The sequence below is a fragment of the Pseudophryne corroboree genome, chromosome 9 (genome assembly GCF_028390025.1).
Source record: "Pseudophryne corroboree isolate aPseCor3 chromosome 9, aPseCor3.hap2, whole genome shotgun sequence".
NCBI lineage: Eukaryota > Metazoa > Chordata > Amphibia > Anura > Myobatrachidae > Pseudophryne > Pseudophryne corroboree.
Window position 1 is genome coordinate 115,165,275 of NC_086452.1, and position 16,039 is coordinate 115,181,313.

At 41.4% G+C, this 16,039-nt stretch overlaps 1 protein-coding gene across 1 annotated transcript; it reads left to right on the top strand.

Moving 5' to 3' along the window:
* The first annotated feature begins 1,276 nt into the window (after positions 1-1,276).
* On the top strand, positions 1,277-15,749 carry GLUL (glutamate-ammonia ligase). The gene is made up of 7 exons (XM_063939781.1): positions 1,277-1,407; positions 3,491-3,675; positions 4,637-4,798; positions 9,661-9,807; positions 11,449-11,576; positions 12,296-12,495; positions 13,628-15,749. Exons 2-7 carry the CDS (start codon positions 3,510-3,512, stop codon positions 13,944-13,946), a joined length of 1,122 nt encoding a protein of 373 aa, XP_063795851.1. The 5' UTR covers positions 1,277-1,407; positions 3,491-3,509; the 3' UTR covers positions 13,947-15,749.
* The last annotated feature ends 290 nt before the right edge of the window (positions 15,750-16,039 follow it).

Below are 16,039 nucleotides of genomic sequence, written 5' to 3' on the forward strand. Positions count from 1 at the left end.
AAGTTGACAATGTAGGATTTTTAATAAAACATAAATATAGCATGATCCAGTTAATAGTAAAAACACCTTTTGAAAATATGTTAACTGAAAGAAGAAAACAGAACCAAAGATATAATAGAACTCCCTGCGGATATGTGTGTACTATTTTGTGCTGCACATAGTTATATAATAGTACACAGCAGCATATAGAAGTTTTGTAGACGCACCCAATGGATAGACTTAATCAGGAGCGTGCATACTCATGTCTATGGGGGCCATTCCGAGTTGATCGCTCGCTAGCAGTTTTTAGCAGCCGTGCAAACACGAAGCCGACGCCCCCTGGGAGTGTGTGTATCTTAGCTTAGCAGAAGTGCGAACGATTGCATCGCAGAGCAACTACAAAAAAAATTGTGCAGTTTCTGAGTAGCTTCAGACCTACTTAGCGCTTGCGATCACTTCAGCCATTTGACGTCAAACACGCCCTGCGTTCGGCCAGCCACGCCTGCGTTTTTCCTGGCACGCCTGCGTTTTTCCGAACACTCCCTGAAAACGGTCAGTTGCCACCCAGAAACGCCCACTTCATGTCAATCACTCTGCGGGCAGCAGTGCGACTGAAAAGCTTCGCTAGACCTTGTGTAAAAATACATCGCCCGTTGTGAAAGTACGTTGCGCGTGCGCACTGCGCCGCATAGGCATGTGCAGAAGTGCCGGTTTTTCCATTAATCGCACCACAGTGAACATTTTCAGCTAGCGATCAACTCGGAATGACCCCCCATGTACACAAGCAATGTAGATGAAGCTGATCACGCAGGGGACTAGCCGATCGCATATGTACTGTAGGTAGGAGTAGGATTACGCAGAAGAGCTCAGTACTCCAAATCTGTATAGCCCTGTGGCTCTCAAACAAAGTGACAATGAAGGTGGTGCCACTCTGCACCTGACATGCCACTGCCTCACCTCTCTGTAATACACATTACTCCCTGTTATGTAGCCTGGCATCACAGCATGTGATCATCACCGGTCCTAGATGGTTCTTGTTTTTGTTTGTACCTCTGCAACGATCTCACTACGTCTGCTCATTACTGCATGCACACACACAGTGCCCACCTCCTCCTCCCTCAGCAGCACAGGGGAGATACAATGTCAGCCAGGACTGGGGCTGCCTCTTCCCCGGGAATGACCAATGGCCCAGTGCCATCAGGGCGGCCCCAGCATGGCATGTGTAATGCTCACGTTTGCAGAAAGCCAATGAGCAGCCTGGGGCCGGCTCTGTGCTACACAATATATGTGCAGGGACCTCTGTGCCTACAGTACGCTCAAACCTGAGACATGGGAATTTGTCACTGACACCCAGCAACCTACCAGATACACAAGCAGCACCCTATCTGGACTATCAGCAGCACCCTATCTCCCTCCTGACTGATACAGGTAACATGATCCCTGTTCCCTATGGACACTTTGTATCAGAATGCCTCTATCTCAGTAGCTTCAAACACATGGCTACTTCTTTTTTTAATGTTTAATATTGTCATTTTGTTTAATTGCTGTGTGTCATACAGATGTGTCACTTGATTATTGTACAGTGTGTAGCTGCTGTAGTTGTTATCTACCTTTTATTACCTGTCTCTGGCTGTCAGTTACCTGGGATCTCTCCTAAGCAAGGGATTGTGTTCTAGCAATGTCCAAATTGTTATATAATACGTGAATCCTGATAATTGTGTACTAATGCTGTGCCAGTGCAATGTCTAATATATATATATATATATATATATATATATATATAAATAATATTTATTAATTCATTAGTATTTCTGGTATTTTCATACAGTACATAGTAGTTAACACTGCTTTAGGAAACACATATGCATCACTAGTCACCATGGAAGACTATTTGGAACATTATGAGACAATGGTGCTTACCATTTATTACCCATCTATTACATTCATGCAATTCTGATTGTTACATAATAGCCAGGTTGTGTCTCTGTGTACCATTGTGATTTGGACTGTGTGATTGGTTTTACTTGCCAGCATTCCGTTTGTTGTTTTTGTAGTGTTGTTATTTAGTGTCAGATCTGTATAGGTGTTTGGTACATTACTTCCATGTTTTTCACACAGTGTGTACAACACAACGCCAACCACCCTTGTGATATGAATTTGTTACTACCTGTGTGTTATGTTCTGTGCATTATAGCCTCTGCTATTCTGAGAGACATACTGTATATGTCACATCTTTATGTTTGCATGTATATACAGTGTGTGTATGGTATTTGTGTCTTTGTACAGGCTATTAATATTTTTATAGTACAATTGTTGTTTTATTATGTATGTACAGTGTTTGCATGCATGTGTTTCTATGGAGTGTATCTCCCTAAGGAAAAGGTACAGCTGCTTCTATCAGTTGTAGTGAATTTTCCTGAGGTGGGGGCAGCCATTTTGATTGGTGTTTTTCTTGTATTTCTGTATAGGTAATCTCTGGGTATGTGGATTTTGCCCAGATAATTTCTGTGGCTCGACTTTTGTTCTGAGCATTCTCTTTTTATCTGCTCATTAATTAAATAACTAGGAAAGAAGCACGCAACATTTTACATGTTTAATGCTCAGACTGGTCCATCCTGGTATTCCATAATACTAGAATTTGATGGCACAACTGGTGGATTCATGACTCTTTAAGCAGTTGGGTAGCTACCCAGTGTGACAGCCTCCGCGTTTAGGGCTACAACTTTTTACCTGCGGTGAATTAAAAAATCAGTGAATTTAAACACAAAATCATTACTGTCCTGTCCCAGAACTATGCTTCCATAGGTATGTGCATACAACGGGGAGCCCCCACGCATAACTACTGTATATCAGCAGCCTGGGGGCACTCTGCCATAAACTGACTGGGGTTCCTATGTTACATAATGTGAACTGCAGGCACTACAGTGTGCTTAACACATTTGTCTTTACACATTATATTTTTTAATAACATTGCTAGCACATCGTAATGACAATTTTATTGGTAGGGCCCCCACAAACCTTAATCCGGTTCTGTTGACATAGTTTCAACCAAAAACTGAGCTCTGTCTGAATTAATCTTAGCTTGCCAAATGCAGAAAAACACACACACACACACACACACACACACACACACACACACACACACACACACACACGTACTGTGTATATATATATATATATATATATATATATATACTGTATGTATATATATATATATATATATATATATATACACTGTGTGTGTGTGTGTGTGTGTGTGTGTGTGTATGTATATATATATATATATATATATTTTCTGCATAATGAAATACGGCCTCACTATCATTACTCTCTTAAAGAGCTGGAGATTGTTCAGCTTTAATTAATTCCACATTGCTTATTCTCGGCCATTCCCACATGAGCCTCTTGCAAAAGCCTTGCATTGTTCATACAGAATTCGTGTTTTTCAGCCTGTCAAACAGTCAGAATACTAATACTCAACTTAACTACTTGTGTGCTCTCTTCCATGCAGTTCCCATTGTACTCCAGTCATGGCGACTTCAGTCAGCGCTCAGTTATGCAAGGGAGTGAAAAAGATGTACATGGACCTGCCTCAGGGAGATAAAGTCCAGGCTATGTACATATGGATTGATGGAACAGGAGAAGGACTACGCTGCAAGACACGAACCCTTGACTCTGAACCCAAGAATATTGCAGGTGTGCATTACACCTTTGAAAACAAGTTGCGCCCTAAAGAAAATCTGTGTAGCATCTCCTAGTGCTTATTTCTTGATCTAGCCACAACATTAATGGCCAAGTAGTGATTTCAAAATGATTTGCAGACATGTTTCTGTTTTAGTGGTAGAAAACTTTATTCACTCATTCTGCCAGTGCAATTATCACAATCTTCTGCTAGTTACTGATATGGGCCCTCATTCCGAGTTGTTCGCTCGTTGCCGAATTTCGCTATATTGCGATTAGTCGCTTACTGCGCATGCGCAATGTTCGCAGAGCGCATGCGCTTAGTTATTTTACTCAAAAGTTAGGTATTTTACTCACGGCATTACGAGGAATTTTCTTCGTTCTGGTGATCGGAGTGTGATTGACAGGAAGTGGGTGTTTCTGGGCGGAAACTGTCCGTTTTATGGGTGTGTGTGAAAAAACGCTGGCGTTTCTGGGAAAAACGCGGGAGTGGCTGGAGAAACGGGGGAGTGTCTGGGCGAACGCAGGGCGTGTTTGTGACGTCAAACCAGGAACGAAACTGACTGAACTGATCGCAGTGTAGAAGTAAGTGTCGAGCTATTCGGAAACTGCTAAGAAATTTCTATTCGCAATTTTGCGAATCTTTCGTTCGCAATTCTGCTATGCTAAGATACACTCCCAGAGGGCGGCGGCTTAGCGTGTGCAATGCTGCTAAAAGCAGCTTGCGAGCGAACAACTCGGAATGAGGGCCATGGAACACAAGTGCAGGAAGTTTCCTTTTAAATGCACTGCGCTAAAATGGCTGCATTTTATATTTAAATATCTGTTTTGCAACAATTAAATATTATTGCAATTTAAATGACATAAAGACCATCTAAAACTAATAAGTAAATACAATACAAATATTGCCTTTAATTTAGCTATTGGGGGAGCAGTTGCATGACCCTTTCTGCAATATGGCTCTAATCCTGTGCAGATCTGCCTGAGTGGAATTTTGATGGCTCTAGCACAGATCAAGCAGAAGGATCGAACAGTGACATGTATTTGATACCGGTGGCCATGTATAGAGACCCATTCCGGAGAGACCCCAACAAGCTGGTGCTCTGTGAGGTGCTGAAATACAACAGAAGTTTAGCAGGTAAGCTAGCGTTTCTTTCAGTGATACCATGTTACGCTGATTTGTGATACTGATTTTTATTTACAGTAGTAGTATTATAATATTTCTATTTTATCACACTGCGCATTGTATAAGCAGGAACAATGACTCAGACACATGGGGGTCGATTTATTTAGATGCAAAACGCGTTCCTAGATCAAGGACATTTGCACATTTTACAGCAATTCTGGGGGGTACCATAAATGGAAAATATATGCGCACCTCCGCATTGCGACCTTCAATTGAGTCGACCCCGTATGGGCTGTTGTTTGAATGTTTGGAGCATACCTTGCATAGATTCATGCTGCACACGTTCCGAAAATCAGTGCAATCAAGTATGGATGATACATACAGTCATACTTATTACAGTCTCATCTACACTTAACCAAATGAATGGAACTGAGGTGTGACCAAGCGTTCTCAGGTACGCAAAGTACAACACGGCCTACGCAGACCAGAATATAAGAGAAAATAGGCCATTTTGGAGGTATATCTTCTGCACCTAGTGTATAATAGCGTGAGCGAGTGCAGGATACTCTGATGTAGCAAACCAGGCACATAGGCTTGAATCTGCACATGGGCTAATATTAGAGTTGTGCAGGTTCAGATTTACTCGGTTCTTAACGCCAAAATTAATGCGAGTTTGGATTTATCCGGATTTTTATTATTGGCTATCCAAAATAAATGACATCCGGGAGCCAATAAGGTGCTGTTTTGAGATCTGGGTAAATCTGGGTAAATCCAACCTGCACATCTCTAGCTAATATACAGTCTTTTTTCATGTACGTTTCATTTGAGCAATGAATGCACAATTTTCTTCCAAACGACCTGTGAGGAAATCACGCTTAGCTGGTATGGTGGTTACCAATGTAGTCACAATGCTGGCTGTCGGGATACCGGTGGTAAGAATACCGACGCCAGAATCCAGACAGCGGACAATTTACCGGCTGTCGGAATACTGACACCCGCCCTTAAATCCCACTTGTTTGGTGGGTCCACACCACCAACCGAGTGGAAATAGAACCGTGCCCGATGCATGGCGAACGTAGCCGTATGCCACTTTTGGGATACCTTCAGCTGGCATCCCGTTACATACCGAATCCAGTGGTTATCCTTGGTGTGATTCGATTCACTTGGGCAGATCAGAATATATAAAAAAATAAGTCTTTATTATGACAGCTCAACACCATAATAAGATGTTCACATGGTATAGGGTAATTGGTAGCATGTGTCCTCCAGCCGCCTCTTGCAGTCAGCATCCAAATACAGCAATCTCAATAATCCGCAACTTTATCACTTCCGTTTGCCATACAGTCCTGGGCCCCAGCTCACACCAACACTGTCCTGGTAGGGTTTCCTCTGGCGGCACAGCAGTGCTTCGCCCAGAGGGTTTTCTACTGATGTATGGATCCACTACAATAGCATGTCCTCCATTGAGAACTGCTCTCCTTATATACCTGACTGGCAGATCCGCTCTGGTGCCAAAAAGTCTGTTCTGCTGTTTCAGCCAGTAAACTTCAGTGGAGACTCATTGTACACCTTTTGGGAGTTTTACATTCCAGATTACCTGATTTTACCACTCACACTCAGTCATTGTTCTGATTACATTACTAACAATCCCTATCACACCTCAAACAATGGACAAGCACATGTGACCCAAATGATAATTTAGCTAGTACAGCTGCCTGGCTCTCCCTCCTATCGCACACTATAGTTTCTAATGTCCTGCTATATCCACATATTATGGCAATAGTCTTTCTATCTCCAATATATACAATATTGCCGGTAATAGAAAGGGCAATATATACCCGATAACCAGAAAATAACAATATACATGATATATATATCTATATATATCTATATATATATATATATATATATCTATCTATCTGGTGTATATACCTAGACTGGGCCAAGGATTAAAAAGTACAATATACTGTGAGAAACAAGTGATGAATAAAAAGGTCTCATACATTATAATTTTCGGATCATAGGCAGTAATACTCTCTCCCGGTTAGTCAGACACAACCTACCAATATGCCTTTGCACTTATGAAGAAAATTGGTAGCATTCAGATTCCAGACCAATAGCACAAAATGGACAATATATATGTTATTATAAAGTAAGATTCTCTTTTGATATAATTCTGATTGTATACTAGTATGGTGCCGCTTTGCAAGTCGTACCGGCCAGCAGTAATAACCGGACATACAGAAAAAAGGGCCACATGAGATAGATAAAATAAATGGAAATAAAGGCTAGGAATGACCCTATTCATGAGAGAGCTTACATTTTTATCGGATGAGAAAGTGAGTGTGGCTGTCAATCACAGGGTAAACGTACAGCTGCCCAGCATTTGTGTCCTAAATGCAAAAAACAAGCAGTATTTTCCCTGCATGCAAAACACTGCATTTGCATCCCATGTATTTTGTCAAGTTCTGTCCAGGTGCAAATTCACACCCTTTACCTGGATTTGCTCCTTACTCTAAATCAGTGGTCCGAAAACTCGGTCCTCAAGGGCCCTCAACAGTTCATGTTTTCCAGGTCTCCTTGCAGAATCACAAGTGGATAATTAGCTCCACCTGTGGATCTTTTAAAATGTGTCAGTGAGTAATGAATGCACTTGTGCACTTGCTAGGTGACCTGGAGAACATGAACTGTTGGGGTTTTTTGAGGACAGAGTTTGGGAACCACTGCTTTAATGAAGTCCTACAGGCACGACCGTGTGCAGGTCTAAAGTGCGCGCGTGCCTTAGATGCACACGCACCCCATTCGCACGACTAGGCTCGGCGCACGACGAGAGAGCCCGTCCGCCACAGATGTAGCCACAATGAGCATGGCTACATCTGTATGTGTGTGATTTAATGCAGACCTCATCTTCACCTGTTGTTGAATTAGAACTCTCAGCATGCCCGTTTCACAATATACTCTGTATCCTATTTAAAGACAAAAAAGGGGGTAATTCAATTGTTTTGCATGTCTAATCTCCCGTCTAAAATGACAGGAGATTGAGGGGTGCAATTCACTTGTTTCCTTGGGGTTTTTTTTGTGCTGATCGCGGCCAGACAGGCCGGATTAAGCCACTTAAAATGGCTAAACCCAACCAAAGTACTGGGTGCAGTGCGAAAAGTGCACCCAAATGGGTCACTTTTCACTCCTTTCTGCTCACCAACACGGGTGGGGGGTAATTGCAAGCAGAAAACTACGGCGGCTGTTCACATGCGAACAGAGAATTGAATTGCTCCGTCGGGTGCCATCTACTGGCCGCCACCGCAAATAACAATTTGAATTCCGCCCAAAGAGTCTTACAACTTTATCAGTTAAATTAGGACAGCTGGCAGCCCAGATTGCTCCGTGTGTGTGACTTACATAAAAGTCACAGTCCTCTCATAACAGATGGACTGTGCAAACCATGAAAGTGGAAGAGTATTTTAATAGAATTTTGTGTAATAATAGTGAAAATGTATTATTATTATTATTATTATTTTATTTAAATAGGCAATTTAAGTCACTGCTGGCTTGGGTGTAGTAAGTTTGTATATGCTAACTGATGATGACTTACTTGAAGACAATGATTACATTATTGAATAATACATTTTTGTTGATACAACATCTAATCATTTAGTACGTTAATAAAGGGTCTGGAAACATAAGCCGGGTTGATTTTGCCTTTTAAAATACTGCTGCTTTAAAACATCTGCAGGACTCTCTGTGAACCTGCTGATTCCGTTCGCAGGCTAGTACATTTACCCCATGGTTTGTTTGTACTGTTTTAAAACACATGAAATGGCGAAAATTGCAATGTGTCAAAACTATGGTGTGGTTCAGACCTGACCGTTGCTGTGTGTTTCGCACAGCGGGCGATCACCAATAGACTGCGCTTGCTTATGCACCGTTGGACGACAACAACGGGCAACGCCAGACAGCGACAGGATGGTGCGAAAATTTCATTCGCATGGGCGTTCGCAAGATGATTGACAGGAAGAGGCCGTTGAAGGGTCATAACTGACCGTTTAAGGGAGTGTCAGGGAAAACGCAGGCTTTACCAAGCGTTTTCAGGGAGAGTATGTGACGTCAGCTCTGGCCCCGATCAGCCTGTTCTCATAGCACTGTAGGAGTAAGTCTTGGGCTGCGCAGAGACTGCACACACTGCATTTTTTTGTTTTTCAGCGTACGCATACGATCGCAAACTTACATGGCAAATTTACACTCCCCCTTGGGCAGCGACTATCTGAACACAGGACAGCACAGTTAGCAGCCCAGCGATCAGATCTGAATCAACCACTGTGCTTGATTATGATGCTATAATGTTTCCTATTTTTTTGCCTTGTAACGTTTTAGTTATAGACTAGTATTTGAATGTTTTTTATTTTCTGTGCATTTTAATTTAACTGTGAAATAAAGAGAAAAAAAGCAAGAAAAATAAACATAAATGCTTGCTCCTAAAACTAAATAAATAAAATAACTAAAATAATTTTTTTTACAAAAAATACAGGACTGACAATTGAAAGAGGGGACTGTGCATATCTTCTATCATATCTCTTTCTTTTTGGTCTTTTGCTTTGGGAAATTTCCTCCAATATCTTGAAACAATACAGTGATTACCAGTACTGTAGTACTGTTTGCCTAGAGTGTTTGCTGCAGCTAACTTCTTGAGATGATTGTACTAGTGGGTATTCCAGAGATGTCAGTATGTGCCATTATCATCTTCTTGATACCCTGAGCTAGTTTAAAATGTTATCATATATGTGAGTATAAATTATAACTAGCTGACTTCTAGCTACATAAACATAATAAAAATCAAAGTGGAGCATTGCTGTAACACTTGACCTTTCTATCTGTAGAATCCAACCTACGAAACAGCTGTAAAAAGGTCATGGACAAGGTGGCAAATGAACACCCATGGTTTGGGATGGAACAAGAATATACGTTGCTTGGGACGGACGGACATCCATTTGGGTGGCCCTGTAATGGCTTCCCAGGACCTCAAGGTTTGTTTGTGTATATGTATTGTAAGCACTTGGTTTCTTATACACTATCTATTTATCTAGGCTTACCACAGGGCCGGATTAAGCCTTGGAGGTGCCTGGGGCACTTAAGACAGGGGGGCCCCAATGGAAGGTGGGGGGTGTATATTAAATAGTGTATACCTCCCAACATGTCCCATTCCAGGAGGGACAAAATGCTCTCTACCTGGACTTCACACGTAATATATGATTGCCGTCACCTGTGTTGAACTATTTAATTGATAAGAAAGATACTTCAACACAGGTGATTGCAATCATAAATTAAGAAGGAAGTCCAGGTAGAGAGCATTTTGTCCCTCCTGGAATGGGTGATTGTGAGAGGTATAAATTGTGTACATTAAATTTAAAGCAATGGTGTACATTAGTTTTAAATAATAGTTTAATAATGCCTGGGTACTGTTTATAGTTCCACCTAATTGAATGATAACTATTTTATAAACTTTTCTTGTAGTGGACAACTTAACCTTAAAATACACATAGAAAAATAAAATAATTTATCTTATCACATGCAAGAATAGCAGCAGCCTCTGTTCTACTTACACACTGGGACAGGACTCAGGAGGACTCTCTGTGTGTCTTTGTCGCTAGACCCAAATGGTTTAGTTGTATAACAGTTTACACAGGACTCATACACCCAGGCGGGGAGGAGGATAAGCTGGGGTTCCTGTTTCACTTACAGCTCTCTCCGCCCTCCTATCTCTCCTCTGGTCAGAATGCTCTGTCGGTAGCTCATGAAACATTATATTCCTGCACTGCTCGCATTCTGGCTGCTGGTTCTGTTTCTGCTTAGGAGGGATAGCTAGTGATGTCAGTGTGCTCTGGCTGGGGGGGCCCCTGACAAAGGGGGGCTCGGGGTACAGTATGCCCTGCACCCCCCCCCCCCCCCCCTTAATCTGGCTATGGCTTATCATACTATCCCTTTAAACCAGGACACTAAGGAATTACACATATTGTTTAGCTGGCTGGCTTCAAGCCTGCATTTCACCTGGCTTTAATCAGCCACAGAACTTGTGTAATCCACGAGCGTCCCAGTTTAAAGGGATGGTATGGTATCTATAGTATCTACACAAATATATCTACACAAAAACACAATAATTAACAGATTTTAATAGTAACTTTGTGTTCATGTATAGTTATTCAGTATTTCGTGCATTTCCCATTGATATTTTAACTGGGGATTTTCCTTTATTATTCATTCATGATTACAGTAGACCAGTAATTACACTCACCCCTTTGCTATGGATAAGTGAAGTGAAAAGTCTGCAATTATTAATGTAAAATTTAGCTTATTCTGATTAGTTGTGTCTCCTACCACCAATGAAAACATGTAGGGAGAAGTCACTTATGGTTAAAGAATACGTTTTACTGTTCCGGAAAAGCAAGTCCCATCCATCTACATTGTACATTTTGCCTTGCACCCCATAGAGGGTTGTAGAAGCTACAGTACTATCTGTGCAGGCAGGAATTGTGGTGATGCCCGATGCAACATCATCATTAATTGAATTCCCCCTGTATGGTCTTAACAGCATGTCAGTGTGAATGATCACCTGTTTTCTGTTTTTTTGTAGTAATTGCCAAAACTTAATAAGTTCCACTTTCCTTCAGGTCCATATTACTGTGGTGTGGGAGCGAATAATGCCTATGGCCGGGATATTGTGGAGGCTCATTATCGGGCTTGTCTGTATGCTGGTATAAAAATTGCAGGAACAAATGCAGAAGTCATGCCAGCACAGGTAAGACTGGCAAAGTATTCAGGCTCTATTGCACAAGATGAGAGACAGTACACCAAGTAACATTTTAAAATATGTTTTTGGGGAACAGTCTCTTTTTGGGTCACAAATCAATGGCAAACTAACACTTGAAGTCCCAGAACAATAGCCGCTGACACTTTGGTTTCTAAAAATAATGTCACACTGCCTCTTGGGTTCCCACAATAATGGAACACTGCTACTTGGGGTGTCATAACAATGGTACCCTGTTGCTTGAGGTGCCAGAACAATGGCATACTGCCACATGGGGAACCAGAACAATGGCGCACTAGCACTTCAGTTGCCAGAACAATGACACACTGGCCAAAACAATGGCACACTGGCACTTGTTTTGCCTCGACAATGGCACACTGATAAATTGGGGTGACAGAACATTGGCACACTGACACTTGGAGCGTGAAAACACTGACACTTGGGTCCCAGAACACTGAAACACTGATACTTGGGATTCCTGAACAATGGCATGGTTGAACATGAGGTCTCTGAACAAGAAAACACTCATACTTAAGATCCAGGACAATGCATACTGATACTTAGGGTTCCATTACAATGACACTCTGATATTAAAGCTTAGAAAAAGACTGAGCATCAATACTCTATTGAATTGAACTTTGCAGCTATATCTGTGATTACGTTTTGACTGTACAGTAAGTGTTGTAAGTAAATATTTGTTTTGTTGACAGTGGGAGTTCCAGGTAGGTCCCTCTGAAGGGATTGATATGGGGGACCAACTCTGGATTGCCCGTTTTATTCTGCAAAGAGTAAGTGAGGACTTTGGAGTTGTGATTTCATTTGACCCCAAACCCATCCCTGGAAACTGGAATGGAGCTGGTTGCCACACAAACTTCAGCACACAAAAAATGCGTGAAGATGGAGGCCTCAAGTAAGTAAAGATGTTATATTCAGTTAAGGGAACATGTGAATAAATTGGCATGGAATGATGTCTGCTAGGAAAATGTCTAAATAAAAAAGATTGTAACAGTGAAATGTGGTGATAGTGGTGTTACAAGGCAAATTTAAATTCCCATATGGTAGACTGCAAAGGTATTGCATTGGAAAACAGTTTATTCAAGATGTTGTTTCCCTTTAAAATGCAAACAAAAAAAGGGGCAGGCATACCCCCAGGGTAACTGGGGTCCTGGAGTTAAAATAACAAGTTAAAAATAAAATTTACAATAAGGCACCAACTGTGCTTCTACTTTATGTTGCAGACCCCGAAACACCAGCAGCATTTTTTTCTTTTGTTTTCCAATTAATCATTTTTATTGAAACAAATAGAGAGGGCAAAATGTTCTACTTTTACAATTTTGATCACATGGGAATGATTCAGGTGTGCATGGATTAGCTATCGCTGCTGCTTACATTGGTGATCAGAGCAGCGTCCTACGGCGTGGCATCAGATCATCTACAACACCATCAGCTAGCTACATGACCCACGGAGTCGCGCAAGCCTGCCGCCACAAAGGGGACAGGAAATCTGGCCTCGTCCCTCCTAGAGATCCTGGACTTGTCCCTCCCCCCCAATGGTGGTGACACGCCTTCATTTTTGGACATAAAGACCGTCCCCGCCCCCAAATGGCATCAGACTGTCAATTACTGACGCTGTATTGCATCCTCCGTCGAAAACCCATACTACACATGCACTGTACGGGTCCGGCATTGGTACTTTGCAAAGCAGCTTCATGGTTCTCATACCCTCAGGGCCGCCGAGACTTGCTTTGCTGGCGGGGGGCAGGCATGGCCGCCGGAGGGGGAGAGGCTATGTGCCCTCTGCATCTATGTACTTGTGTTGTACGCTGTGAACACTGGAGCAGTGTTATTGGATAATCAATACCTGTTTACGCCCTTCTTGGTTCCACAGCCTACACTAACACTCTTTACATCTTATTGTATTTCAGCAGAACAAAAGTGTGTAGTTTTATGCAGAAAATTATTACCGTACAAATAATACACAAGGTTATGTCTAGGGATAAATACAAAAATGATGAGTGACCTTCAATCTTGCTCACTTGTAGGTACATCGAAGAAGCCATTGAACGTCTTTCTAAGCGCCATGAAGTTCACATTCGAAACTATGACCCCAAGGGGGGATCAGACAATGCTCGCCGGTTGACAGGCTTGCATGAAACTGCCAACATCAATGAGTTTTCTGCAGGAGTGGCAAACCGTGGAGCAAGTATTCGCATTCCCCGTCATGTTGGGCAAGAGAAGAAAGGCTACTTCGAAGACCGACGTCCATCAGCCAACTGCAACCCTTATGCTGTGACAGAAGCCTTGATTAGGACCTGCGTGCTGAATGAAACTGGAGATAAACCTACTGAAAATAAGAACTAAATAGAAAAGATAGCTAGTGATAGCTACTACTCCTAAGCCTTTTAGCCAGTACTGTTTCTATCCTCTACATCTATGCCTAAGTCATGTAATTCCATGTCTTGAAAAGTCATCAGATGGGCACATTGTTAGCAGTGGGGTAGAGTAGGCCACTGAACTCTCTCCTTAATTTAATTTAGTGTGGTCCTATTCTGTGCTATGCCATAACACACAAAACAAGTTTTATATATGACACTTATTAGTGTATCAGTGAAATTCCTTATTTAGGGCACAAGATAGAAACAGGTCTGCCCACAGCACTTTACTTCCACTGAGGCCAAAAGTGAGGTCAATTAAGAACTATGGAGGTGATGTATCAAGCCTTCTAATGCATGGAGAAGTTTGCCATAGTAACCAGTCAGCTTCAAGATAGCATTTATCAAGTACATATACAGTATAAAATGATAGAACTTTATTGGTTGCTATGCCCACTTCTCCATTGTTTAAAATGATACATCTCCCCCTAAATTGAGTTTACGGTAATGGTGAGGGCACCAGAAAATAAATGAAGTCTCTGTAGGCATGTGCCCCATTTCTATATCATCTAGAAAGCATGTCCAAGATATTTAAGAAAACACAGTTCTTTAACTCTTAAGAAATATTGGAGCAAAATGACTTGTTCTTAGCCTTTAGATAAGGCAGAAAAAGATATATAGGAATTAACAAAGGGTCCAGGGCCAGTGGGAAGCTGCTTATTGTCTCGCTGTGCTCTGTGATAACCACTAATAAAAGATAGGAGGGGATCTTAAATTTGCCCCTTATGCCATGTACAATGTCGTTTGACACGTTCTAGACTCATTCTACTGGTCAGCTGACATTTATACAAATAGAGCAGGATACAGTCTAGTCTCTCATATGATCCAGGGGTCTTTTAATATGGTCAGGGGTCTTTGGCTGTTTTTACACAGTTGTTCCTGATCATGATAATGTTGTCATTTTGTTCTGTTCTTGTAGTATTTTTCTATTTAGATGTAAATTTTGTCTACTGAGCGAGGTGAAAGACAATATATCAAGATTTTTGGAATAAAAATAATAGTACTAAAAAATTGTCAAGGTTAATGTTGGTGCTAAACAGTAAGGGTGGCAGATTGGCTTGGGTACGATGGGGCAGTGAATAACGTGGTACAGTATGTGATAATCATGTGCAACCCTTGATAGATCAGTGTTCTGAAGCCATCACTGGGTTAAACGCAAGAAGAATTCTGCTAATATTCTAGTGACAACCCAGAAACATGAAATTGAGACAGTTTGGATTTCCAGTGGCATTAAAATGGAGTCAACTTGTAATGTTTGCAAACCTGTTACGTGCATCTTCTTTGTATTGTATTGTCCTGTTTCCTTTTTTTTAATAAGGGATCTAACTTGCCAATCTGTGAAATTTGTCCATTTCAACTTGTACAAGATCATGTTTGGTTTATTAATAGACACATGGAAAGATTTTGGAGCAATAAGGGCTGGGCTAATATTTAACCTTTGCTCTTAATTTAGATTTGCTATATACCACTGCCTAACATGCACTGATGATTTACATATCAACAGTAATCAGTGCTCTGTAGAGAAAAATATGTTTTCCCCCATGATTCTAAGTAAGATTTATACGCACACACAAAACAAAAAAAACAACTTGTCCTTGTTTGTTAATGGGTCTTGGGTATTAATGGCAGGTTAGGTTTTACTGCTTGTTACTTGCATCTCATTCTGACATAGTTATGTTTTAAAAAAAATAGATTTTGTTTTTCTTTTTATAATAAAAAAAATACATCTGGATATGTTTCAATTTGTATTGATTTGTTAATTCTATGAGACATTGGTTGGCAGCAAATTCCAGGCTTTAACCACTTAAGTGGCAGAAAAAATGCTCAGAAATTGTCAGTTCCTTTTATGATTGAATGAAGTCAACATATATTTAAAAAGTATCAAAAACACTGGGTGTGGGGTCCTGCTGTGCTAACCAATCAGCAGTAATCAGCCGCAAAGCAGACACTGGGGGAGAGTGCTAGGATGCAGAGGGGCCAGGAGGTCCCTCTGTGATTGGTGGCTGCTAGAAGACTATCTTC

What these genes read in the sequence shown, in the direction of transcription:
- GLUL (XM_063939781.1), top strand. Translation starts at nt 3,510, where the DNA reads ATGGCGACTTCAGTCAGCGCTCAGTTATGCAAGGGAGTGAAAAAGATG. An exon ending in TGAACCCAAGAATATTGCAG is followed by an intron (nt 3,676 to 4,636) that starts GTGTGCATTACA and finishes AATCCTGTGCAG; the next exon opens with ATCTGCCTGAGTGGAATTTT. An exon ending in TGGCTTCCCAGGACCTCAAG is followed by an intron (nt 9,808 to 11,448) that starts GTTTGTTTGTGT and finishes ACTTTCCTTCAG; the next exon opens with GTCCATATTACTGTGGTGTG.